General features: G+C 43.6%; 1 protein-coding gene across 1 annotated transcript in view; it reads left to right on the top strand.

The window, feature by feature from the left end:
* Window positions 1-25,768, top strand: part of LOC121577053 (contactin-1a) — a 111,241-nt gene that overhangs the window by 44,438 nt on the left and 41,035 nt on the right. Inside the window, exons 2-3 of the mRNA XM_041890768.2 lie at window positions 12,179-12,313; window positions 18,962-19,000. Of these exons, the coding sequence (XP_041746702.2) occupies window positions 12,259-12,313; window positions 18,962-19,000 (94 nt within the window). The 5' untranslated portion in view covers window positions 12,179-12,258. The remainder of the gene's footprint in view (window positions 1-12,178; window positions 12,314-18,961; window positions 19,001-25,768) is intronic.

The raw sequence follows: 25,768 nt of genomic DNA, 5'->3' as shown, positions 1-25,768 counted from the left end.
GCAGTTTCTTGGCATCTACAATTAGGCTAAGACAGCTTCCATACAAAATATACTGTCAATGTTGTACATGTACAGTAGCTTTATTCATGACTACATAACCTGATGTTTGAGCAGCTCTTGTGGTTAGATGGGTGGGGTCGATAGAGAATGTCGGACTCTCGGTTGCCCATTCAGCATATTCTCATGATCCTCTTGTATTCCTATCAGTGTTTGTGGGTGTGTGTTTGCATGTGTGTATGTATGTGTATGTGTGTGCGTGTAAATGTGTTCAGTGTAAAGACTATAGTGCTGAGTCAGAAGACTGGAGTAAATCACATAGAGGAGAACTACCTCAGAGCTGTGTGTGTGTGTGTGTGTGTGTGTGTGTGTGTGTGTGTGCGTGCATATGCGGGTGTGTGTGTGTGCATGTGTGTGTGTGTGTGTGTGTGTGTGTGTGTGTGTGTGTGTGTGTGTGTGTGCACAACATACACTACACACAACACAAACCCAATGCTCAGCTATTATGGTACAACAGTACCGGTATGTGCTTTGCATAGAGAAAGGGTGTTGCGTTGGAGGATTTGGGACTTTGATTAGCCAGCATGGCAGCCTTTGTTTTTGAATGGGACCCTGCGTAGTTAAAAGAACAGTCTTAGAATGTGTAATGGCCACTAATCGGAACCTGGCTAAAAGAACATGAGCCTTCACTATGTAGTCTCAGGGAACACCCTTGACTCTCTTCTTGTCCTCATTAGCTTTTCAAGTATGATATTTAGTGGACTAGAGATATTAGATATTAGTTGGTGGCTTTGACTGATGCACTTTTACTGAGTTGCATTTTCCTGTTCCCTAGAGAGACCAGTAAGATACAGTGCCTTGTAAAAGTATTCATCCCCCTTGGCGTTTTTCCAATTTTGTTGCATTACAATCTGTAATTTAAATTAATTTTTATTTGGATTTCATGTAATGGACATACACAAAATAGTCAAAATTGGTGAAGTGAAATGAAAAAAATTACTTGTTTCAAAAATTCAAAAAAATAAATAACGGAAAAGTGGTGTGTGCATATGTATTCACCCCCTTTGCTATGAAGCCCCTAAATAAGATCTGGTGCAACCAATTACCTTAAGAAGTCACATAATTAGTTAAATAAAGTTAAATCACCTGTGTGCAATCTAAGTGTCACATGATCTGTCACATGATCTCAGTATATATACACCTGTTCTGAAAGGCCCCAGAGTCTGCAACACCACTAAGCAAGGGGCACCACCAAGCAAGCGGCACCATGAAGACCAAGGAGCTCTCCAAACAGGTCAGGGACAAAGTTGTAGAGAAGTAAAGATCAGGGTTGGGTTATAAAAAAATATCCCACGGAGCACCATTAAATCCATTATAAAAAAAATTGAAAGAATATGGCACCACAACAAACCTGCCAAGAGAGGGCCGCCCACCAAAACTCACGGACCAGACAAGGAGGGCATTAATCAGAGAAGCAACAACAAAGAGACCAAAGATAACCCTGAAGGAGCTGCAAAGCTCCACAGCAGAGATTGGAGGATCTATCCATAGGACCACTTTAAGCCATACACTGCAAAGAGTTGGGCTTTACGGAAGAGTGGCCAGAAAAAAAGCCATTGCTTAAAAAAATAAATAAGCAAACACGTTTGGTGTTCACCAAAAGGCATGTGGGAGACTCCCCAAACATAGAAGAAGGTACTCTGGTCAGATGAGATTAAAATTGAGCGTTTTGGCCATCAATGAAAACGCTATGTCTGGCGCAAACCCAACACCTCTCATCACCCGAGAACACCATCCCCACAGTGAAGCATGGTGGTGGCAGCATCATGCTGTGGGAATGTTTTTAATCGGCAGGGACTGGGAAACTGGTCAGAATTGAAGGAATGATGGATGCCGCTAAATATAGGGAAAATCTTGAGGGAAACCTGTTTCAGTCTTCCAGAGATTTGAGCCTGGGATGGAGGTTAACCTTCCAGCAGGACAATGACCCTAAGCATACAGCTAAAGCAACACTCAAGTGGTTTAAGGGGAAACATTTAAATGTCTTGGAGGCCTAGTCAAAGCCCAGACCTCAATCCAATTGAGAATCTGTGGTATGACTTAAAGATTGCTGTACACCTGGAGCTGGAGCAATTTTGCCATGAAGAATGGGCAAAGATCCCAGACATACCCCAAGAGATTTGCAGCTGTAATTGCTGCAAAAGGTAGCTCTACAAAGTATTCACTTTGGGGGGGTGTCGGGGGGGGGGTTGGTGAATAGTTATGCACACTCAAGTTTTCTGTTTTTGTGTCTTATTTGTTGTTTGTTTCACAAGAAAAAATATTTTGCATCTTTAAAGTGGTAGGCATGTTGTGTAAATCAAATGATACAACCCCCCCAAAAATTCATTTTAATTCCAGGTTGTAAGGCTAAAAAATTGGAAAAATGCCAAGGGGGGTGAATAATTTCGCAAGCTACTGTAACTGTTGAAATGTCCCAATTATTAAATTATGTCTGGTTACTTATTTTTTTTAGGGTGGATGACTAATGACAATACTGTGGTTAATTTACTTATACAATGCAACATGAATAACAAGCACTAATTTTTCTCTCCTCTGTCTCCAAACCATTGCAGTACGGTCTGTGTCACTGTGATTCCTTCCCGACATGTTTTAAGGCTTCTGGAATGAGCTTAGCTCAATTAAGGTCAATTCCCTCATCTCACAGTGTTGCCGTGGTCGGCAGGGCATAAATTGCCCAGTGAAGAGGGATGATGTGTGTGTGTGTGTATGTGTGTGTGTGTGTGTTTGTGTGTGGTTGTGTGTGTGTCCAGTTAAGATAGATGGAGATGGGACACACAGAGAGAAACAACATTGTTTTCTGTATGATTACGCAGACCATGAAATCCGATAAATCCAATCAATCCCAAGCCCCGTTTGTGTTTCTCTGGTCTCTCTTTCTGTGTGTGTGCATGTATTGTCTCAGAACACAAGGCGAGTTCTTATCTTTAGACTGATTGCACTATTTATCACCATGTCAGAGGTATCTGGTGATGTATTACATCTCAAAAGACCAAATGAATTGCAAGGAGTAATGCATTCAGTACTGTAGTAATGCTAGTCTCGCTTGCCAGACTCATGGCACTCCAGACATGGCGGCTATGTTGAAGAGACATTAGTAATGTGGACTCAAACCCCGCCCAAAATCGACTTATCTATTGTCTTACAAATCCTTGCAGCTCTTGCTCAGCACTTTGTCGTAAATGGTGACTGGATTATGTCCCCAATGGAGTCCAAAGGCTACATCTAATTAGTTTGGGATTCCGGACTTCAACATCTTGTATTCAATTTAAGTCTATCTTCATCTAATATTTGTGAAATTAAAAACTTAGCGGAGCTCATTCATGAATAAATAATAGAGCCAGCTTCACAGTTTCGTTCCCCACTTAAGTATCTTTTCACTGAGAGTTGTAAGAGCAACTCAGAATAGGAACTACAAATTGGGGCACACTCTCCCGAAAGATAACGGGTATGGGATGAAGGGAATACTTTACCACTAAAGAAAACATGGCACCACTGAATGTGTTTGACAGACTATGTAGGTATTGAATCAGAACAACCCAGAGAGAAAGGATTAATGGCAGTGCTTTAGTGACATACACATATTAATTAAATCATCTTTCACATCCTATCCCCTCATGTTTAGTGTGGTAAGGATGTTTACAAGATGCTGAGGCTTGTTCTTCCAGCAAAACATATATAATTTTTTTATCATTCAAGTCTAATACTCTTGCCATTATACTTACACTCAAGTATCATCTTCAGTCCAAACAATATCCCCATGGGCTTGTGTCACAGCGAGCATGATGATGATGATGAGGAGGAGGAGGAAGAGGAGAAGGAGGGGGAGGAAGAGGAACAAATTGAAAAGGTATTTCTGCACTTGAGGTGCTGTCTCTCAAGGTCTCAAGGTCTGGCCTCCAGCCAGGGTTATGACTATAGAGAGAGAATGTGTGTGTCTGTCTGAGAGTGAGTGAGACGGGAGGGGGGCTTAAAAGATTAGACCTTCCCCTGTCCCCTGTCCGCTGTGTGTGTGTGTGTGTGTATGTGCATGCATGTGTGTGTGCCTCTGCCTCTCCATCTGTGTGTGTGTGTGTGTGTAGCAACGACCCCTCGGCGGAGCTACTCTCTCTGCGCTGCGGGGAGGCGTCTTCAATGGCAGGGTATTTGCATTGCTACCGTCCTGCTCCTCTCCGTCAGGGAATTAGACTTTACTCCTCCGCCTCTCTGACTGAGAGCTTCTCTCCTCTGATTGCCTCCATCCATCCATTGCTGCGCTCATTTGTGAGACCGACAATGGAGAGAAGGATTTATCGGACAGTCGGATGGGAAGGCCTGTTTGAGAGGATGGTAGCGACACGGGCCGCTAAGTAGGTTTGTTTTCTCACAAACACGCACGCAACCTCATATGCACACACACACAAACACACATGAACAAGTGCGCTCACATACGAACACGCACGCACGAAGGCACACGCACACGTGCACGCAGACACGCACACTCACACACACACACACACACACATAAATACATACATAGAACAACAACACTGTCACGACACAGTCCTTCAAAAAGGAAAGAGGAGGCCACAGCAGATGTTTTTCCACTCTATTTTGTATCCTGGTTATTTTCAGGTCCAGGATAATGACTCAATATGATGTTACAGGTTATGGATATGGATATGAATTAATGTAACCCCTCTGAAGGACCAAATATAATTAAGCAGAATGCTCGTGGCTTATTTTATTATTCTGTTAAAGCGTTTTCTCTCTCTGTGGTTGAGGCGAAGTTAATCTTTGGTCTAATGTTGGATTCATTCCCTTTAATCCAATAATGTAATGAATGGGGCTAGGCACTTGGAAGCCTCGACATAGATTAATCTGTTTATTGTTTGTCTCATAGGTTTAGCCGGCTAATGTAAATGGCATTGACGCCTCTCTGGGATTCATTGCACTGTAATTTCCAATATATTCATAGCATACTGAAGGCCCTTCTTGGACAAATTATGTTTTTATTTTCTATTCTATACATGCATGATGCATTAGACTACATTTTTGTAGTTTTTAATTTCCTATTTCTTTACCCTTTTTATATTAGTCTTCGACATAACTCTTCCTGATCTTGGTCTGGGACTAAGCACCTACAGTATATCTGTCTTGAAGCACCAATCCGACTGTTGATGTGTCACTGTTAGCTACTGATTACAGTTATTTGTGTTGGAGGAACCAATAGTTACTAGTGAGTGTGGGGGTTAAGATGTGTATTGTGTTTAGGGCCTGATGCTTGTCACTGCTAACCTATACTATTCTATAGAGACCACTTAGCTGCCATCTTCTCAGACCAGATGTGTCATATAGTAATTGAGCTGTGAGCTCTTTTTCCTCTGAGAGTTCAGTCCTCCTTTGACCTTTTGCCTAAAGCTCATTAATCATGTTTGGGTTTATAATGGCAATCTTTCCTTACCTCGATTCAATACCTCGATACAACACCTCAATACACATGGGTTACTGATGTGGAGTGTTTGTTTAGTAAGGAGTGTGTGTATGTGTGTTTGTGTGCGGGTGCATACATGCATGTGTGTGTGCGTCCATGTGTGTGTGCATCCATGTGTGTGTGCACATGCGCGTACGTGTGTGTGACTACTGGATTGAAAGTTCATCCCAGTTCACATGACAGTTATCAGTAATTACTCCTGTGGACAAATCTACCGTATAGCCATTTACCCCCTGACCGACATTTAATAGACATGGTTATGGAGTAATGTGTGAGTGGGAACAGTAAGAACCAAGAGAAAGGTCAAGTGAATAAAGAAACATATTCTAATCTTATTTACAATAAAAGTAACTCTAAAATGACACAATACATTATGTACCATTCATTTCTATTGGGCACAAAATAATCTGAAACACAACCAAAGCAAACAGCAAATGCATCCAACAAGTTTGTAGAGTCACAAGCTTGATGTAATCATTGCATGCTAGGTATATGGGACCAAATATTAAGCTTAAGTGAATAAGTGAATTCGTCCCAATACTTTTGGTCCCCTAAAATGGGGGGACTATGTATAAAAAGTGCTGTAATTTCTAAACGGTTCACCCGATGTGGATAAAAATACCCTCAAATTAAAGATGACAGTCTGCACTTTAACCTCATAGTCATTGTATAATTTCAGTACAGAGCTCACTGTAGGTGTGAGTGGGAACTGTAAGAACCAATGGGAGCATAATCAGTAGAGAAAGGTCAAGTGAGTAAAGAACTGTGTCTCCATGGTGACGTGACAGTTAATGCCCTATAGGAGATTAATCATGAATGGACCGTATACAGGTTTAAATGATCACCTCACTCCAGTCCAGTGACATCTTTATCAGTGAAATTGGTTCATAGGCCTACATAAAAAGATGTTATCACATACCAGTTGCTCAGATTCCTGGTTAGTGACATTTCAGGAACTTGAAAGGCTTGATATCTGTCATTAATTGAATAATATAAAAGGTCTTAGTAATCTGATTTAAAGACATATGTAAAGAAATTAAATAAAATAAAAACATGATATTCTATACTTCAAGTCATGACTTCACTGATAGATAGAGTATCTGATTTTATCAATCTATTTGTAAATAGCATTGCTTAGTGTTGCCCTTAAACATTACTTTAGAGGAGTCTATATAATAGAAAGGAAACTCAAACATGCTGGTAGTCTTGATGCTTCCCAACAGAGGAGTCTACAGCCATGGCTTAGGGCAAAGCTACTGTAGTGCTGACTGTAGAGCATGCATAGGCCTATGGGATTGATGTATAGCCTAGACTAGCATTCAACTCGAATGCAGGGCATGGATTGAATGAATGTTTGTGCTGGTGTTATTGATATACAGGTCCGCTGGTGTGCATAGCCTTTGTGACCCTAAAGGCATTATGTTGACTGTTAGAGCAGGATAAACGGCTTACATTACATTAGTGTGACAAGTGGAGACCGGAGAGAGTGAGTGACAGCTTGACTGGGCTGTCTACAATGGGATTACATCACGATACTACGCCTTCTGTTAGGGGCATTATTTTCAGTAGCCTAGTTAGTGGGATGTGTACCATACTGTACCATACTGTATCATACTGTACCTCAGGCTAGACCTAGTAGCGGGCTACACTTTTAAAGCAGTTGTTGTTATGAATGTGCCAATGAAATCAATAATCAATACAGTTCTTGACAGTTTGTGTTTTAGGGTTCATACTTCATTGTCTTATCTGTCCTCTTGCCAACATATCATTGATGTAACTGCAAAGTATTTTTGCAGGGATTGCTACTAGCGTTAGCGCAATGACATGCTAGCTGTTCCCATAGACTTCCAGTCATTGAGCCAACGTCTATCCACTTAAAAGCGCGTCTCGGCAGAACATGTATTTAAAAAAATTTTTGCAGCGGTGGCAACAATGTATTTGAATGAATATAGGGGAAACACTGGAGATGTTTCCCTGTGCTACAGGATGGTGAGGCAAGGCCAATTCCATTTGTTTTATGTAAAGACAGGGAAGCAGTGTCGGGAAACAAGTGAAGCAATTTAAAGCCTGTATCAAGGCTGAATTGGAGAGATGTAGACTATGGAGGCCACATTTCTATCGCCTGTTGCTCATTTTATATTCACAAGTTAATGATTTTTGATCATTAATTCATAGGGGAAGGCTATGATATCTAACAAAGGCTGTGACCAGACTGGAGTACTTCAACACTGTACAGCACTGTTGTAGTACTCCGTTCCGGTTTCGGTCTTTCTCTGACACATTTTCACATGTGGATAGTTGAATAGCAGTGATTCTACATAAACACACTGTTGGCAGATGGTGTACAGTACAGTAGGTACCTACTGGACAAAAAATGGTTGAATCAACATTGTTTCCACGTCAACTTTTAACCTAAATCCAATGACATATAGATTTGTATTTTATTTTTTATGTTGAATTCACATTAGCTGACAACTCAACCAAATGTAAATCAAAACTAGACGTTGAACTGACGTCTGTGCCCAGTGGGTAAACACTGTGGGGAATGATAGACAGACCTATCCGATCAAAATAATTGAAGCACACTGCTCTTACACCCAGACTACTGGTTTATAAGACTGCAGCCTCACAACCACGTTGTTAGTATGCACAGCTTGACAGCGTTTCCCTCCTTGGAATTCAGTCCAATCAATTATATACTGTATGTCTCCTTCTTTCCTTTTTCTCTCCTTATATATTTTCTGCAGCATTTGGACAAAATGTTCTCAGAATGACCACAAGATCATGTGGGATATGATGATGTACTGGCCATTCTCAACTTCCTCTCATGTGTGAGGACCAACTTACATTCTTAACATGTACAAAGCGGTAGCAAGGGGACCACATTGAATAGACCATGTTTGTGGTCAGTTCATAAACCAAAAATGTCATATTTAATTGACACTCTTGCTATGATCTTTGACCCCAGTGGTCACTCACTCCCTTTCTGATTGAGACCAATCCTGTTTTAACCCCTTCTTGGTATCCTCTATCATAGGATTACTTTAAATCTGTCTTGATGAGTCTCTCTCTCTCTCTCTCTCTCTCTTTCTCTCTGTCTCTCTCTGTCTCTCTCTGTCTCTCCCGCTCTCTTTCTCTCTCTCTCTGTCTCTCCCTCTCTCTTTCTCTCTCTCTCTCTCTGTCTGTCTCTCTCTCTCTCTCTCTCTCTCTCTCTCTCTCTCTCTCTCTCTCTCTCTCTCTCTCTCTCTCTCTCTCTCTCTCTCTCTCTCTCTCTCTCTCTCTCTCTCTCTCTCTCTCTCCCTCTCTCTCTGTGCATGCTATAGGGAAGAGTAAACCCCATCCATCTTGTTTGTGCAGTTTACCACTCATATATTCCCCCCTACCCTCCCCCTCCTTGGCTCTGACCAGGCTGATAAGGGCTGATGTCCTCATAAACCATAAACTCACTGTATCCTCTCCCCCCTCTATTATGTGACTTAGAGTAGACTCTGCACTTGTCACTCCGTGAGCCCCCAATGGATGCCCTGGGGGAGTCTTGTTAAACCATAGCTAATGTTATTGGTTACTGGAGTGTGAAAGTAAAAAATCAAAGAAGATCACTGAATCTGAATTGAAATCCTTGTGTTATATACTGTATAAGGGGTCTTGAAGCAATCTCTGGATTTCACACCAGAAAGTCAAGATGAGAAACCCAGCCCGAAAATCTGACCACATGCAGTAATGGCGTGTGATTTATAGAGGATAAGAAATGGCCTTGAGGCCTGGCTGTCGCATCCCCGGCTGGTGATTTAGTGTGATAAGTGAGGTTCCTTCATCAGGTTCATTCAGACTGGTACAATAGAGGAAATTGGAGCCTGAGGAGACCATATTAATACTGATTATTAGATTCACTACTGCAGCTCCTCTGCTGACTATTTGATTCTAGCTCATACTCTGATACATTCCCCAGGAAAAAGAAAGCCAGGCGCCGGCACTTAGATGTCTGCTTAAATCTCTCAATGAATTTGAGGGACCAACAACTATCCAGGCTGTAATAGGTCTATGTGAAATATATATTTGATAGATCTATTCTAGAATCTGCCTCTGCATATCCTCTCCTAGGTGCACTTCTTAAATTCATTCATGAATCATAACTTAATAATGCTGTAAAAATGAGGATCCCAGCTGTTTGCAGTGTATGAGAGTCTCTGGGTTGTTGTGCTGGCTGTTGAGAGCCTTTTACTGTATCATATTGTTTTGTTGTGGGCCTAGAATGAATGACCTGGGGCTGGATCAAACTGTATTCATGTAGTGTCTCAGAGTAGGAGTGGAACTGATCCTTGATCAGCATTCCTACTTTAAGACTTTTGAAAACAGGCCTAGGTCCCTAGCAACAATGGCGTTCCGGATTAAAATTAGAGTTTGCATAGTTTTTATCCACGGTCACAAAAAGCCCCCTGCAAACACACAACTGCTCCTTTTCAAATGTGTTGCTAGGATACGAGCGCAGCGGAGATGAAATCCCCTCTGTGTTTCGTTTCTCCAGCTGCAAAGCTCAGACATTATGTTATGTGTGTGTCTGTGTGTGTGTGTGTGTGTGTCTGTGTCATCTGCATCTGTGTGTGTCCCCGTGACTGGACCAGTATGATGCACAGCCTCTCATATCAGACCAGTTAATCCCATTTAGTCCTGGTCAGGGTTAGTTGAGGGAGAGGTAGTGTTTGATGAGCTCAGCATCTTCCTCTGGAGAGAGAGAGAGAGCTGCTTTGAGATCTTCATCCTAATGCCACCTCTCTTTTTCACTCTCCAGTCCACCAACTGATACCCCAGGCAGGCAGAGCAGAACTAATCAATATTCGCCCTGTTGTTGGGCAATTACACTGAAGATCAGGGGTTGGAACCAGTTCAGGGAACAGAACAGAAAACCGGAAAATAATTTTTTGAGGAACAGAATCAGAACCGGGAACAAAAGTGATCTATACTGTTCTGGAACAGAGCTGTTATTTTAAAAGCATGGGAACTGTTTCAGAGGTTTTAAAAGGAACAGAAAGGAATTATATAAACCATTACAGTTTTTTGGTTCAGACTGGTTCAGAACTTTGTTTTGTGGGTCAGAACAGTGTAATGGAACAAAAAAAAGAATGGTTCTGCTCAGAACGAAATGATTGGAAAATAATTTTGGTTCCAACCCCTGCTGAAGATACACTGATATTTCATGCTAATAGCTCATTAGCGCGTTAGCAATCCAGCATGGCTTGGATATGAATCGATTGTCTGAATAATTGTTGTTGTTGTTGATTGATGTTATTATTGTCAGCATTTCAACTGCCGTTTGGTGCTGATAAAGTAGTCCTCTGAAAAGGGTCTATTGAATGCTTAGAAATCAGTATCTAATTCAAATGAATTAAGGAAGTGGAAACTTATTGATAACAATACAAATGCTTTTATTATCTGATGAACAAACATGCAATCCATCATTTTTAACCCCCTGGTGGTGTTTTATGAAGTGCCTAGTGACGAGCATCATTACCTGAGCCTGTCTGTCGCTATGGCAGACGTCTCCAGGGAGATGCCGCTGCGCTGTTCTGTTCTGCTGTTCCGCTGTCTGCAAGGAGCGCATTCTAGAGTGTTGCTGAAACAGCTGTTGCTTGTCATATTGTGTTTCCTTGGCGATGGGTTGATCATGTCACAGTACGCTCCAGGTCGTCTCTGACTCTGGTCTGGGGGGCACATAGTGACTGAGTGTTCAGCGATGGCCCACTCAGCTAAAACAGCGCTCAGGGAGGGTGGTTGCTTGTGACAACCATGGACCAGTCAATCATGGTGTTGACAACCTGTTAAGGAAGACAGGGAGATGGTCTCCTGCTGTGGTGCCTAGAAGGCTGACATGATCAGTAATGTTGTTCAGGGCCAATGACATGAATAGTGGAAAGGATACTAGTACTGTACTCTACCAGAGTTGTCTAACTGCGCATGACTAGTGCTGTTCAATTGTAGGGTATGACATGTAGTCAATATGATCCCCCACCCCTTTGCCCTCAGAACAGCCTCAATTTGTCGGGGCATAGACTCTACAAGGTGTTGAAAGTGTTCCACTGGGATGCTGGCCCATGTTGAATCCAATGCTTCCCACAGTTGTGTCAAGTTGGCTAGATGTCCTTTGGGTGGTAGACCATTTTTGAGACACACGGGAAACTGTTGAGCGGGTAAAATCCAGCAGCGGTGCAGTTCTTGACACAAACCGGTGTGCCTGGCACCTACTACCATACCCCGTTGTTCAAAGGGACTTAAATCTTTCGTCTAGCCCATTCACCCTTTGAATGGCACACATACACAATCCATGTCTCAATTGTCTCAAGGCTTAAAAAGTATTATTTAACTTGTCTCCTCCCCTTCATCTACACTGATTGAAGTGATTTAATATGGTCAATAAAAAATACAAAAAGTATCTAACATAAACATACTGTTGACACGTAGGTTTTGTGAATTTTGACACTCTTATGTAGGTGTCATAACCAGCCATAAAATAACTTGATTTAATGAGGCGTCTTTAAAGAAATGAATGGGCAACATGATGCAATGTTACGGTCATGTTTTAGTGGTGCAATGTGTTGACTCGGCTAGTTACAGTACATCTCTCTCCACTCTCTGTCTCTGTCTCTCTTGCAGGAAAAGCAGCCTGTCCTGCTAATGTTTCAACATCAGCTGTGGTTCTAAGCATCACCTCAGGAGGTTCTACACAGAGCAACATGCCGCACCTCACTGTGCTCCTCCTCCTCCTGTCCCTCACTCTCCCTTCCACTGGTGAGTGTCATATGGTAATCACACTCTGGGGCTTTTCACACTACTGAGCCATACCGAGCCGAGCCAAACCAAGCTGTACTGTGCTGGCCTGGTTATGCAGTCGCTGTAGGGTCTGGAACTTTACTGAAAATAAAGTGAAATATCAGAGCTAGCTAGCACAGTTTAGTTCGGGCCGGCACGATAGTGTGAAAAATGTACCAGTCTCATCTTCAGCTTATCTGCAGGTGAAATAGAATGTGTCTTGTCCATTGAATTGCTGCTTTTTGGGATGCAGTCAAGGCCAAGCTACTATCCACTGTATGTGCAGGCAGATAGAAAATATCTGTCTGTGTTGTGCAACCCCAGACAACCTCTTCAGAAGTTTAGATTTCAATTCAGCTGAAGCAAAGAATGTGTTGTTTGGACTCTGGCGTTCTCACTACTTCACAACATATATCCTTCAACAGATTGGGATGGTGGAGATTACATTTGTTCATAGGAAGAGGTGCAAGAGTCATGCTTCGACTTCACCCACAGGCAATGACAACAGGGTGTGTGTGTGTGTGTGTGTGTGTGTGTGCCTGGCCCAGGGCATCGCACCACCACCCCATCACTTTTTGCTGTATGCCTGCCTGATCCTGCCTCTTCCGAAACACAACAACAGACTCGCATGCATAAATGGGTCATCACTATGGCCAAGGGACATCGCTTTGACATCGCTTTGACATCGCTGTTGCGAGCCAACAAGGAGGAAGTTAATCTGATGATTAATGTAATGTCGTTGTTGTAGTTACGTAAACTAAGACATAATCAAGACCGTGGAGAAGTAAGTCTGCAGAGGGCTACTGTCTGTTTGGGCAGAGGGCTAATAATCACTGTTGACCATAGAAATAGAGTCACTAGAAGGGACAAAGTCCATCACTGAACATTGACTTGAATAGAAATGTCTGTTCTATTGAATAGAAATGTCCGTTCTATTCACTCTATTTCTTCGCTGTTGACCATCTGATTCTCCGCCCTACCAAGGCTCTTATTGGACAATACCTCAGTACTGTATGTCTCATGTCATTTTACATGCTGTGACATCAGACTCAAGCCTGACGAATACCTTTGCACAACAAAACTGCAGCAACATTCAACAGTGTGCAGATTTCTAGCTTTCTTTCATCACATCAAACACAAGCTGACCATGTTGAGGATGTAAGAGATTTCTCTCAGTGTGATTGTTTGAATGGCCCTGGTCTGTAGCCTTCAGTCTATGCCGATCACTGTGATTGTCACATATTCTATAATGCAACAGGGACAGAAATGTACGGAGCAGTGTATTCAAAAGACAAGTCAAATCTCACTGCAAGCATAATTCAGTAAGCTTGCAATGTATAACAATGTCACCTTTAACCCCTTGCTTCATACAGAAGGAGAGATAGATAGAAAGCCAGTGACAGTAAACACTGTATATACTGGGCGGTGAGAAGTTTAATTTGCTGCAATATTAACCTTGCTGTTCCCATAACAGTGATGGATGAATATGCTGAATAGAAGTAAACTCCAGCACACTGTTGATCTTAATATTTGTTATTTAGCCTTTATTTAACTAGGCAAAACACATTCTTATTTACAATGACGGCATGAGGCAAAAGGCCTCCTGTGTAAGGGTTGCGGTGAGGTGTGACCCAAGTGCGGTGCAGGATAAACAGTAGGCAGTAGGCAGAGATGGTGAAACAAGGATCGTTACTGGTGGTCCTGAAACCAGAATACAAAATAACGGACTTATCACAATAAAAGAAAGGTGGAGCAAATAAGTCTCCAAAAAACGTCTGACAGCCAAAATACAAAATACTACCTAAGACAGAAACAAATAACGAAACAGGGAGAACACTTCTCAAGTACCTGTACATAGGTCTCCGATCAGACACTGAGTAGTACTACTGGACATAGAGAAACTAGCAGAGAAAACTGAGTAAGGGAACACAGGGAAGTGAGGGCATAAATACACAGGTGAACAGATAGACACAGGTGACACCAATAGGATGATGATTAGTCCAGATTGTGAGTGAGGAGGTGCCTAAAGTTGTCGGAGGATGACACCTAGTGGAACTGCGACCCCCTCCTGTAAGAGTGCCCCCCACAGCCGTTCACATTGGCGCTTCCGGGTGGACGGAATGTTGTTATCAGCCCTGGGTCCAGAATGTCCCTCCTGGGCACCCAGGACCGCTCCTCCGGCCCATAACCCTCCCTGTCCAGCAGAAATTGGAGACCCCTCCCCACCCGCCGGCAGTCCAGGATCCGGTCCACAGTAAAAGCCGGCTACCCTCCGACGAGGCGCAGCGGGGGAACAGGACGAGGAGGGGGAGCCAGGGGACAGGTGGCGACGGGCTTGAGGCTTGAGGAAGGACACATGGAATGTGGGATGCACCCGCATGGTGGGGGGAAGTTGCAGGTGGTATGCCACTGGGTTGACCTGCCGGACCACTCTGAATGGCCCGAAGAACAGGGTGGACAGCTTCCTGGACTGCACACGGAGGGGAAGATCCCGCGTGGAGAGCCACACCCTCTGTCCCGGGCAAAAGACCGGGCCGGGCGACGCCTGCGGTTGGCCTGATGTTGAGACCTGACTGAGGCCTGCTTAAGCGCCGCCCGTACCTGCCTCCAGGTGCGGCAACAGCGACTGATGTGGGCCTGGACCGACGGGACCGCCGCCTCCTCCTCTTGCTCGGGGAATAGGGGGGGTTGGTACCCATATTGGCACTGGAAGGGGGACAGGCTGGTGGATGAGCAGAGAAGGGTGTTGTGGGCGTACTCCGCCCACGCCAGTCGCTGACTCCATGTAGCTGGGTTGCTGGAGGCGTAGCACCTCAGCACCCCCTCCAGATCCTGGTTGACGCGCTCCGTCTGCCCGTTCGAAGGAGCGCACGCACATCTGGGCGAGGGCTGTCAGGGGAGCAGCTAGGTAGCTAAAATTGCAAATAAATCTCCTATAAAAATTAGCGAATCCTAAAAACCGTTGGAGTTGCTTGAGGGATGAGGGCTGGGGCCAATCCAGTACCGCACTGTCCTTGGCTGGGTCCATCCATAGGTCCCCCTGAGTGACGATGAACCCCAGGATGGAGACTGTCTCTCTGTGGAACACACACTTCTCCCCCTTGACGTAGAGCTGGTGACAGAGAAGGATTTGGAGGACCTGCTGAACGTGCTGCTGGTGTTCACTCATGTCCTTCGAAAATATTAGGATGTCATCCAAATACACGAAGACGCTGTAATCGAGGAGGTCCCGGAGCACGTCATTGACCAACGCCTGGAACACCACAGGCACGTTGGCTAGACCGAACGGCATGATTTGGTACTCGTAATGCCCACTGGGTGTGTTAAAAGCCGTCTTCCACTCGTCCCCCTCCCGAATCCTCACCAGCTTGGTGAAGACCCGGGTTCCCTTCAACGACTCGAATGCCGTCGTCATCAGAGGGAGTAGGTAGCGGTTCTTAACCGTGAAGTTGTTGAGCGCCCGGTTATCAATGCACGGCCGCTGCCCACCGTCCTTTTTTCCCACGAAGAAGAAGCCCTCGCCCGCAGGTGAGGTAGAGGGACGGATGTGACCCTCGACGATAGCCTCGTCGATATACTCCCTCATGACCAGCATCTCCGGCCGGGACAAGGAAAACAATCGCCCTCGTGTGGGCATGGCGCCCGGGAGGAGATTGATAGCGCAGTCGTATGGCCCGTGGCACGCCTCTTACAAAACACCTCCCCCAGATCCCAATACTCCCGGGGAACGCCTGCCAGGTCTGGGCCGGTGATGGAGTCTGTAGCAGCCATCCTCCCGGTGGCAACCACTGCTAGGGCGGTAGGCGGTTCGGAGCGCGGGACCTGGGGAAAGGGTGAGGACTGGTAGGTGGTCTGGGACAGTGGGACACTCCAGAGAGTCCACAATGAAAAACTGGATATCCTCCCATAGCCCCCCCGCCACCCGGACACGCACAGGGACAGTGCGCCGGGTGATGAAGCCCGACCCCAACAGCCGGCTGTCCAGGCCCATGACTGGAACCGGCTCGGAGAGGGAGGTCCTGGAGTTTTAGGTTGGCTTGGAGAGAATTCCAAGACCAGGGGGCTGAGTAATGAAAGGTCCTTTTTCCATGATCAGTAAAACCTTTTGGGACTTTTAGCATGAAACATGATTTAGATCTGAGCCTAAATAAAAATGTATCCGTGTTTGAGCCTGCATGGTGCTAATGATGTCCACCCGACAGCACTGTAGAGATCACAATGGTGAGTTAGACGTCTCTGATTGGTAATAAAACAAAGGGCTGCATGATACACAGAGTAAAGAGCCATCAGTGTAAAGCTTGAGGCTTGCACATAAATAGTATTACCATAGTCCAACACAGAGAGAAAGGTACAACAAATCAACTCTTTTCTGGCAGCAAAGGTAAACAAGCTTTGTGCCGGTAATAAAACCCAATACTCAGATTGAGTTTCCTGACAAGGTTCTCTAAATGGGTGGTGAAGCTCAACTCCTCATCCACCCAAACTCCCAGATATTTGTACATTTTGACTTGCTCTATAGAATGTCCTTCCAAGGTAGTAATTATGTGTTTTTTAGTGTTTAGTATTGGAAAATACAGTGCATCTTGTTTTAGAGGAATTCAGAGCAAGCTTCAAATCGTACCGATTCTATTGATGTTAAAAGTGACTTTCAACGTGGCGCCGTCATAGGATGGAAACATCATTCTTTGGGGATGCTTTTCTGCAAAGGGGACAGGACGACTGCACCGTATTGAGGGGAGGATGGATGGGGCCATGTATCGCGAGATCTTGGCCAACAACCTCCTTCCCTCAGTCAGAGCATTGAAGATGGGTCGTGGCTGGTTCTTCCAGCATGACAACGACCCGAAACACACAGCCAGGGCAACTAAGGAGTTGCTCCGTAAGAAGCATCTCAAGGTCCTGGAGTGGCCTAGCCAGTCTCCAGACCTGAACCCAATAGAACATCTTTGGAGGGAGCTGAAAGTCCGCATTGCCCAGCGACAGCCCCGAAACCTGAAGGATCTGGAGAAGGTCTGTATGGATGAGTGGGCCAAAATCCCTGCTGCAGTGTGTGCAAACCTGGTCAAGAACTACAGGAAACGTATGATCTCTGTAATTGCAAACAAAGGTTTCTGTACCAAATATTAAGTTCTGCTTTTCTGATGTATCAAATACTTGCATGCAATAAAATGCAAATTAATTATTTAAAAATCATAGAATGTGATTTTCTGGAATTTTTGTTTTAGATTCCGTCTCTCACAGTTGAAGTGTACCTATGATAAAAATTACAGACCTCTACATGCTTTGTAAGTAGGAAAACCTGCAAAATGGCAGTGTATCAAATACTTGTTCTCCCCACTGTATAACAGTATATGGATTTATTGTTTTGTTGTTTCTTTGTAGTACTACTAGTCACCAAGCAATTTTACGAAGTAGGCTTTAGGTAGCCCAGATAGATTCCCAATCTGCTAACCTCATAACTAGCTACAGTGCCTTGCAAAAGTATTCATCCCCCTCGGCGTTTTTCCTATTTTGTTGCATTACAACCTGTAATTTAAATTGATTTTTATTTGGATTTCATGTAATGGACATACACAAAATAGTCCAAATTGGTGAAGTGAAATGAAAAAAATAACTTGTTTAAAAAAATTCAAAAAAATTCATAACGGAAAAGTGGTGCATGCATATGTATTCACCCCCTTTGTTATGAAGCCCCTAAATAAGATCTGGTGCTACAAATTGCCTCCAGAAGTCACATAATTAGTTAAATAAAGTAATTAACTAAATCAAACCCAAATCAGAACTATTACCTTTTTGAGGAAAATTTGGAGAAGTCCGTCCAAAGCTTGTTGAATGCATGCACTGAAACAATCAGAAAACACAAAATAAAAATACAATTCGGATACGGAACAACTACTGAAAACATCTTAAAAGGTAGACAGCGGCTAATGGGCAGGTTTGGCTTTGGAAAAAAGGTGTCAGCTGTTACAAAGTTGCCTTGATGTTGCTTCTCACTGAAACTGGCACACTATATATTTTTCAGCAAGGAAACAATGTTTCTGCCTTGTATAAATGCAATATAAACAAATGATTTAGCTAGAATAAACTGGGACTTAGGCCTTCTAAATCTAAATGTGTGGTCAACTGTTCCTAGAGAGCCACAGTATACACAATTGATTCAAACTAATCAACTAATTATGATATTCGTCACATACTTTGTGCACCCTCAGATTTTTGGGGTGCATGTGTGCGGATGTAATGTATGTGTGCACCTGTAAGTGTGTGCTGGAGCGGTGAGCGACGCTCGGGGGAGGAGGGGGCAAGTGGTGCGGGTGCTTGTACCAGACAGGGGGAGCAGGACTGGGTAGTTGGGAGCAGTCTGAAAGATGGGGGCCAAGCAGTGCAGTACTCCACGGGAGTAGCCTAGGTATCACACCCCCTTGGGAGAGGCTTGTGTCGGGAGGCTGGGTAGGAAAGGAGGCTTTCAACCAGACAGGTGCATGGTGGAGGAACTTTCAGCAATGGCACCAGAGAAATTGATATCTGTTTTGCTTTCTCCAATATGCAAACATTCCAACAATGTAATGGATCTTCAAAATGAATATGCTGACCTGGCTTGTCTCTCCCTCTCTCTTAACTGTCTTCCAGATGCATCTGTCTTCGGAGGGGAACCTGTCTTCTACGGAGGTAAGACTTGTTATGGATAATCTCAAAAGAGAGTGTGTGTGTGTGTGTGTGTGTGTGTGTGTGTGTGTGTGTGTGTGTGTGTCTGTGTGTGTGTGCATGTGTTTCTTATCAGTTTGGAATAATGAGGAAATGTTGCAGTGTCACCAAACCCATGCAAAATCCAGAAACACACACAGCTATATACAGACTGCTCAAATGGGATTTATCAGTAAGTAGCCTACTTAAAAATCTGAAGAGAGTTACAAGAAACTATGTTTGCAAGTGTATTTCCCCCACAGCTGGTTATTAGCATGTGTGCAGTGAGCATTACACTCCAGACCACAAGGCATGTAGTAAATCTGTGAGTGAACTGAAAAGTATCTATATCAGTATTTCATGTGAAAGACAGAACTGGAAGCGAAAGAGCAATTTAATACCGCAGACGTTATATGTGGCAGACTTTTCCTTCTCACCAGACTGACAGCTTAGTTTCTTCTCAGCTGCATCCATTCAGTAATAACTGTCACAAGGTTGTAATCTCTTGTGGACAGATGCGCTGTGTGGCTCAATAGGCTCTAAATACGTACCCATGAATCAGTGGTGTACCGCAGTTTTGCGGGGCCCCCCACAAGGTCTGAGCAAGGTCTACCATGGGGCAAAGATATATTTACATTTTTACATTTTAGTCATTTAGCAGACGCTCTTATCCAGAGCGACTTACATTTAAACAAATTCATACCCCCTGTGGGAATCGAACCCACAACCGTGGCGTTGCAAACACCATGCTCTATCAACTGAGCTACATCCCTGCCAGCCATTCCCTCCCCTACCCTGGGCCAATTGCGCGCCACCCCATGGGTCTCCCGGTCGCGGCCGGCTACGACAGAGCCTGGATTCAAACCAGGATCCCTAGTGGCACAGCTAGCACTGTGATGCAGTGCCTTAGACCACTGCGCCACTCGGGAGCTAATACCTAAAATACTGTAGCTAATCTCATGCTATTTTACACATTTTGACATGACACAGATACAAAATGTTGCTGTTTTAAAGCACATTTTCTGCAATTCTACTCATATTACCATGGGGCAGAGAAAACAATGTGCAGCGTTATAGCTAATCTCATGCTATTCTACACATTTGTCAATGAGGCTGAGAGAATTTACAATTTTTAAAGCTAATTTCTTGCAATTCTACATATATTGCCATTGGGCATAGAGGAAAATGTGCAGTTACTGTATATAGCTAATCTCATGCCATTCTACATGTTTTGCAATGAGCCTCAGAGAACATTTTGCAGTTTTACACATAATTTCCTGTAATTCTTAAAATGTTTGCCATAGCTTATTTTTTATTTTACCTTTATTTAACTAGGCAAGTCAGTTAAGAACAACTTCTTATTTACAATGACGGCCTACACCGGCCAAACCTTGACGACGCTGGGGGTCTGTAGTGATGCTTCAAGCACTGGGATGCAGTGACTTAGACCGCTGCGCCACTCGGGAGCCCATGAAGTGTTCATGTCCTATTTGGGGAGGGAGGTGAAACCATAGATATCCTATTAAATTACTGGAGGGGTTATGTTATAAACCCTCGAAGTTCCAGAATGGCAGAATGAATGAATGAATGGCAAATATGGCAGAATCCTGCATTTACTTATGCAGGAAAATAAAACAAAGGCATGTGATGTATCAGAAATTGTGTAGTAGAATTATTGTCAACCTAAAATATTGTCAACTGCTTGGCATCCGACCTTAAGGCGCTACAGAGGGTAGTGTGTACGGCCCAGTACATCACTAGGGCCGAGCTCCCTGCCATCCAGGACGATTATACCAGGCGGTGTCAAAGGAAGGCCCTAAAAATGGTTGAAGACTCCCAAGTCATAGACTGTTTTCTCTGCTACCGCACGGCAAGCGGTATCGAGAGCCAAGTCTGGGACCAAAAGACTCCAGAACAGCTTCTACCCCCAAGCCATAAGACTACTGAACAGTTAATCAAATGGCTGCCCTGACTATTTGCATTGACCCCCTTTTTATTTCCACTGACTCTCTTGCACCATCTCTATGCACACTCACTGGACTCGACCCACACGCTCACAAATACTACACTGACACTCCAACACACACATACGCACACACGCACACACACACACACACACAAAACACACACTCACACATTGACACACTTTCACACTCTTCACATATGCTGCTGCTACGATGTTTATTATCTATCCTGTTTGCATAGTCACTTTTACATATTACCTCAACTACCCGGTACCCCCAGCACATTGACTCAGTACCGGTACTCCAGGTATATAATCTCGTTATTGTTATTTTATTGTGTTACTATTTCCTGTTTTTGTACTTTTTAACTCTGCATTGTTGGGAAAGGGCTTGCAAGTAAGCATTTCACGGTAAAGTCTACACCTGTTGTATTCGGCGCTTGTGACAAATACAATTGATTTGATAATAGCACTCACAGCTTTCCAAGAAAACGAAATCTGAGACATGTATGGTCTGTTTATATATATTTTAGAGGCTATTTATACAGAAAATTGGTATAAAACCCAAATAAAAGGCCTCCCGAGTGGCGCAGCGGTCTAAGGCACTGCATCGCAGTGCTTGAGGCATCACTACAGACCTGGGTTCGATCCCAGGCTGTGTCACATAAGCCGGCGCACAATTGGCCCAGCGTCGTCTGGGTTATGGGAGGGTTTGACCTGAGTGGCTTAACTTGACTCATCGTGCTCTAGCGACTCATTGTGGCGGGCTGGGCGCCTGCAGGCTGACTTTGGTCGTCAGTTGAACGGTGTTTCCTCTGACACATTGAAGCGGGCGGGTGTTAAGAAGCACGGTTTGGTGAGTCATGTTTCGGAGGACGCATGACTCTCTTCTCCCGAGCCCGTTGGGGAGTTGCAGCAATGAGACTGGATCGCAATTGGATATCACAAACATATTCTGTATTTATAATTATATGACAATAGGTTGACTATAAGGTTTAGGTTGACTATAATTCCATTACACCATTTCTGATACATCACATGCCTTACTATTATTTTTCTGCATAAGTGAAAGCAGGAAATGCGTCACCTGTGACTCGGTCCTGGGGCTCCCCCTGGGTGCATGTTTTGGTTTTTGCCCTAAAACTACAAAGCTGATTAAAATAACCAACTCATCATCAAGCTTTGATGATTTTAATCAGCTGTGTAGTGCTAGGGCAAAAACCAAAACGTGCACCCAGAGGGGGACCCAGGACAGAGTTTGGGAACCCCTGACCTATGCCTCTACTGCTATTCATTCCAATTAGACTGGTTTTGGATATCTCCCTGACCAAGATGGCTGCCATTTTCACCCCATTATTGAACTTTAAGGGTTTATGACATACCCCTCTAGTAATTTAATAGGATCTAGATGACACACTGTCACATGATGTCAGTGTCGACATATGTGGGCACGTTTGAGGTCGTCGTGAAACCCTTGCAAGGTTACATGATGGAATAAGAGCTTGTCTTAAGACCATTTTAAGTGCATTTATAAGAATTATTATTAAACAATTTTTCAACCAAGCTTAATAGGCTTACAAAGTGTTTATTAACGTGTCAAAAAAATGTAAGTAATTGTCCCATAGTCAAATCCATTGTTAAAATCACCTTTTGATGTGAACCATTTGTGAACCCGTTTTTGGCATTGGGCCAGGATATCAGACTCCAGAGGTCTTTATTGCATAGTTGTGTCAATGAGGTGGTAAGTTTTCAATTGGCTAACACTTATCACATGATTTGTGCAGGCTGAAATATGGTGCGTTGGGATGCTATCGGAAACTTTTACATTTGTAACAACCATCGTAACAAGCATTCGTTGTTACACCTCTGCAATTACAGACCGCAACTACCACCAGTTACATGTTGCTATTACACTGTAACTATAAATTATTACAATTAATTACAATACTTGTAATAAGGACCCCTTAAAATGAAGTCTTACCCTGTTTCCTCCCTGCTGAACATAACCGAAGAAAACGGACTGAAACAGGAACACTCATCTTCATTTTCCATTGCAAAACGTTTTCGGTTGCTTACCCTACTGAAAATGACCCTGTAGTGGAGCTCAGTCTCTGTTATTGAGGCCGTGGCCTTAAGGCCTTGAGGCCCTATGGGAAGTCCTCTATGATTCTTTGAGGGCATCCAAGGGCATGCCATTCAAATGGGTTTAGAACGGTAGAGAGGAGGAACACACCAGCCGCTTGTGTACTTCATACCATACTGTTGAAGTCGGAAGTTTACATACACTTAGGTTTGGAGTCATTAAAACTTGTTTTTCAACCACTCCACAAATTTCTTGTTAACAAACTATAGTTTTGGCAAGTCGGTTAGGACATCTACTTTGTGCATGACACAAGTAATTTTCCAACAATTGTTTACAGACAGATTATTTCACTTATAATTCACTGTATCACAATTCCAGTGGGTCAGAAGTTTACATACACTAAGTTGACTGTGCCTTTAAACAGCTTGGAAAATTCCAGAAAATGATGTCATGGCTTTAGAAGCTTCTGATAGGCTAATTGACATCATTTGAGTCAATTGGAGGTGTACCTGTGGATGTATTTCAAGGCCTACCTTCAAACTTAGTGCCTCTTTGCTTGACGTCATGGGAAAATAAAAAGAAATCAGCCAAGACCTCAGAATTCTTTTTTTTTCATCCTTGGGAGCAATTTCCAAACACCTGAAGGTACTACGTTCATCTGTACAAACAATAGTATGCAAGTATAAACACCATGGGACCACGCAGCTATCATACCGCTCAGGAAGGAGACGCGTTCTGTCTCCTAGAGATGAACGTACTTTGGTGCAAAAAGTGCAAATCAATCCAAGAACAACAGCAAAGGAACTTGTGAAGATGCTGGAGGAAACAGGTACAAAAGTACCTATATCCACAGTAAAATGAGTCCTCGACAGGCCTGAAAGGCCGCTCAGCAAGGAAGAAGCCACTGTTCCAAAACCGCCATAAAAAAGCCAGACTACGGTTTGCAACTGCACATGGGGACAAAGATCGTACTTCTTGGAGAAATGTCCTCTGGTCTGATTAAACAAAAATAGAACTGTTTGGCAATAATGACCATCGTTATGTTTGGAGGAAAAGGGGGGAGCTTGCAAGCCGAAGAACACCATCCCAACCGTGAAGCACGGGGGTGGCAGCATCATGCTGTGGTGTGGGGGTGCTTTGCTGCAGGAGAGACTGATGCACTTCACAAAATAGATGCCATCATGAGGAAGGAAAAATATGTGGATATATTGAAGCAACATCTCAAGACATCAGTCAGGAAGTTAAAGCTTGGTCGCAAATGGGTCTTCCAAATGGACAATGACCCCAAGCATACTTCCAAAGTTGTGGCAAAATGGCTTAAGGACAACAAAGTCAAGGTATTGGAGTGGCCATCACAAAGCCCTGACCTCAGTCCTATAGAAAATGTGTGGGCAGAACTGAAAAAGTGTTTGCGAGCAATGAGGCCTACAAACCTGTTACACCAGCTCTGTCAGTAGGAATGGGCCAAAATTCACCCAACTTATTGTGGGAAGCTTGTGGAAGGCTACCCGAAACGTTTGACCCAAGTTAAACAATTTAAAGGCAATGCTACCAAATACTAATTGAGTGTATGTAAACTTCTGACCCACTGGAAATGTGATGAAAGAAATAAAAGCTGAAATAAATAATTATCTCTACTATTATTCTGACATTTCATATTCTTAAAATAAAGTGGTGATCCTAACTGACCTAAGACAGGGAATTTTTACTAGGATTAAATGTCAGAAATTGTGAAAAACTGAGTTTAAATGTATTTGGCGAAGGTGTGTATGTAAACTTCTGACTTCAACTGTACATGATTCATTCATGACAAACGGAGAGGCGACTCGCTCGCTTTGCATCTGTAGAGAGTCCTTTGTACACCATCACCGGCAAGCTGCTGCTGTCAAAGAGCGATTTGTTAGACACTTAACCCAAGTCCAAGACCAGGAAGATTGAGAGGGAGACTATTCTGATTGATCTTTGCTGTCGTTTGTATGGCCTGCAGTTGACTTGTACTTTTTCCGGACGTTTTTAGGCCCCTCTATTCCATTCGAAGACACGCCATAGCGTACACTTCCCTCGTCCACTAGATTAGAACACAGATGGGGACAGTTTGTTTCAGTACGGCATCGATATTAGGAAGGCATCAGTTGTCAGGCAACTCCAAGTCCAAGATCCGAGACCGTTGCCAAAAATCTTTCCATCACGTTGATATTTGACCTGCAGTTGACCTGTACTGCTTTGGGACGTTATTAGACAGCTCTTTTCCATTTTAAGACACGCCATAGCCTGTGTGTCCTTCGTCCACTAGATTAGGACATTTTTTTAAGAGTTCCTGTGTTTGTTACAGCAAATTTTCATTATTTGCAGTTTGGTTGGTCACATCTGCAGCCAATGAGATGTGAGATTGTAGCTGGCAAATGTTAAGAGAGGGACAGAACAAACATTTGCAAGCTAACCAGGTTGTTAACATGATAGATGCTTCCTACTCTATCTATCTTCAATGACCTGGAAAGAATCGTGCCCCTGCTTAATGTTGGTATTCTGTGCTCTGACAAACAATGGAGGTATGTCCCTTTTAAAACTGAACTAGTACACAAACCATCAGTCCTTCCCTCCAGGATCTTGGAATGTCTTTTTTTTATATACTTGCGGCACAAAATACGATGGAAGTATGTCTGTCTCATATAATGTAGCTCACAAACAATGGAAGTATGTCAAGGCC

Source organism: Coregonus clupeaformis, chromosome 11 (assembly GCF_020615455.1).
Source record: "Coregonus clupeaformis isolate EN_2021a chromosome 11, ASM2061545v1, whole genome shotgun sequence".
NCBI classification, from domain to species: domain Eukaryota; kingdom Metazoa; phylum Chordata; class Actinopteri; order Salmoniformes; family Salmonidae; genus Coregonus; species Coregonus clupeaformis.
Note: the sequence above shows the minus strand (reverse complement) of the source record. Positions and strands in the feature narration are given on the sequence as shown.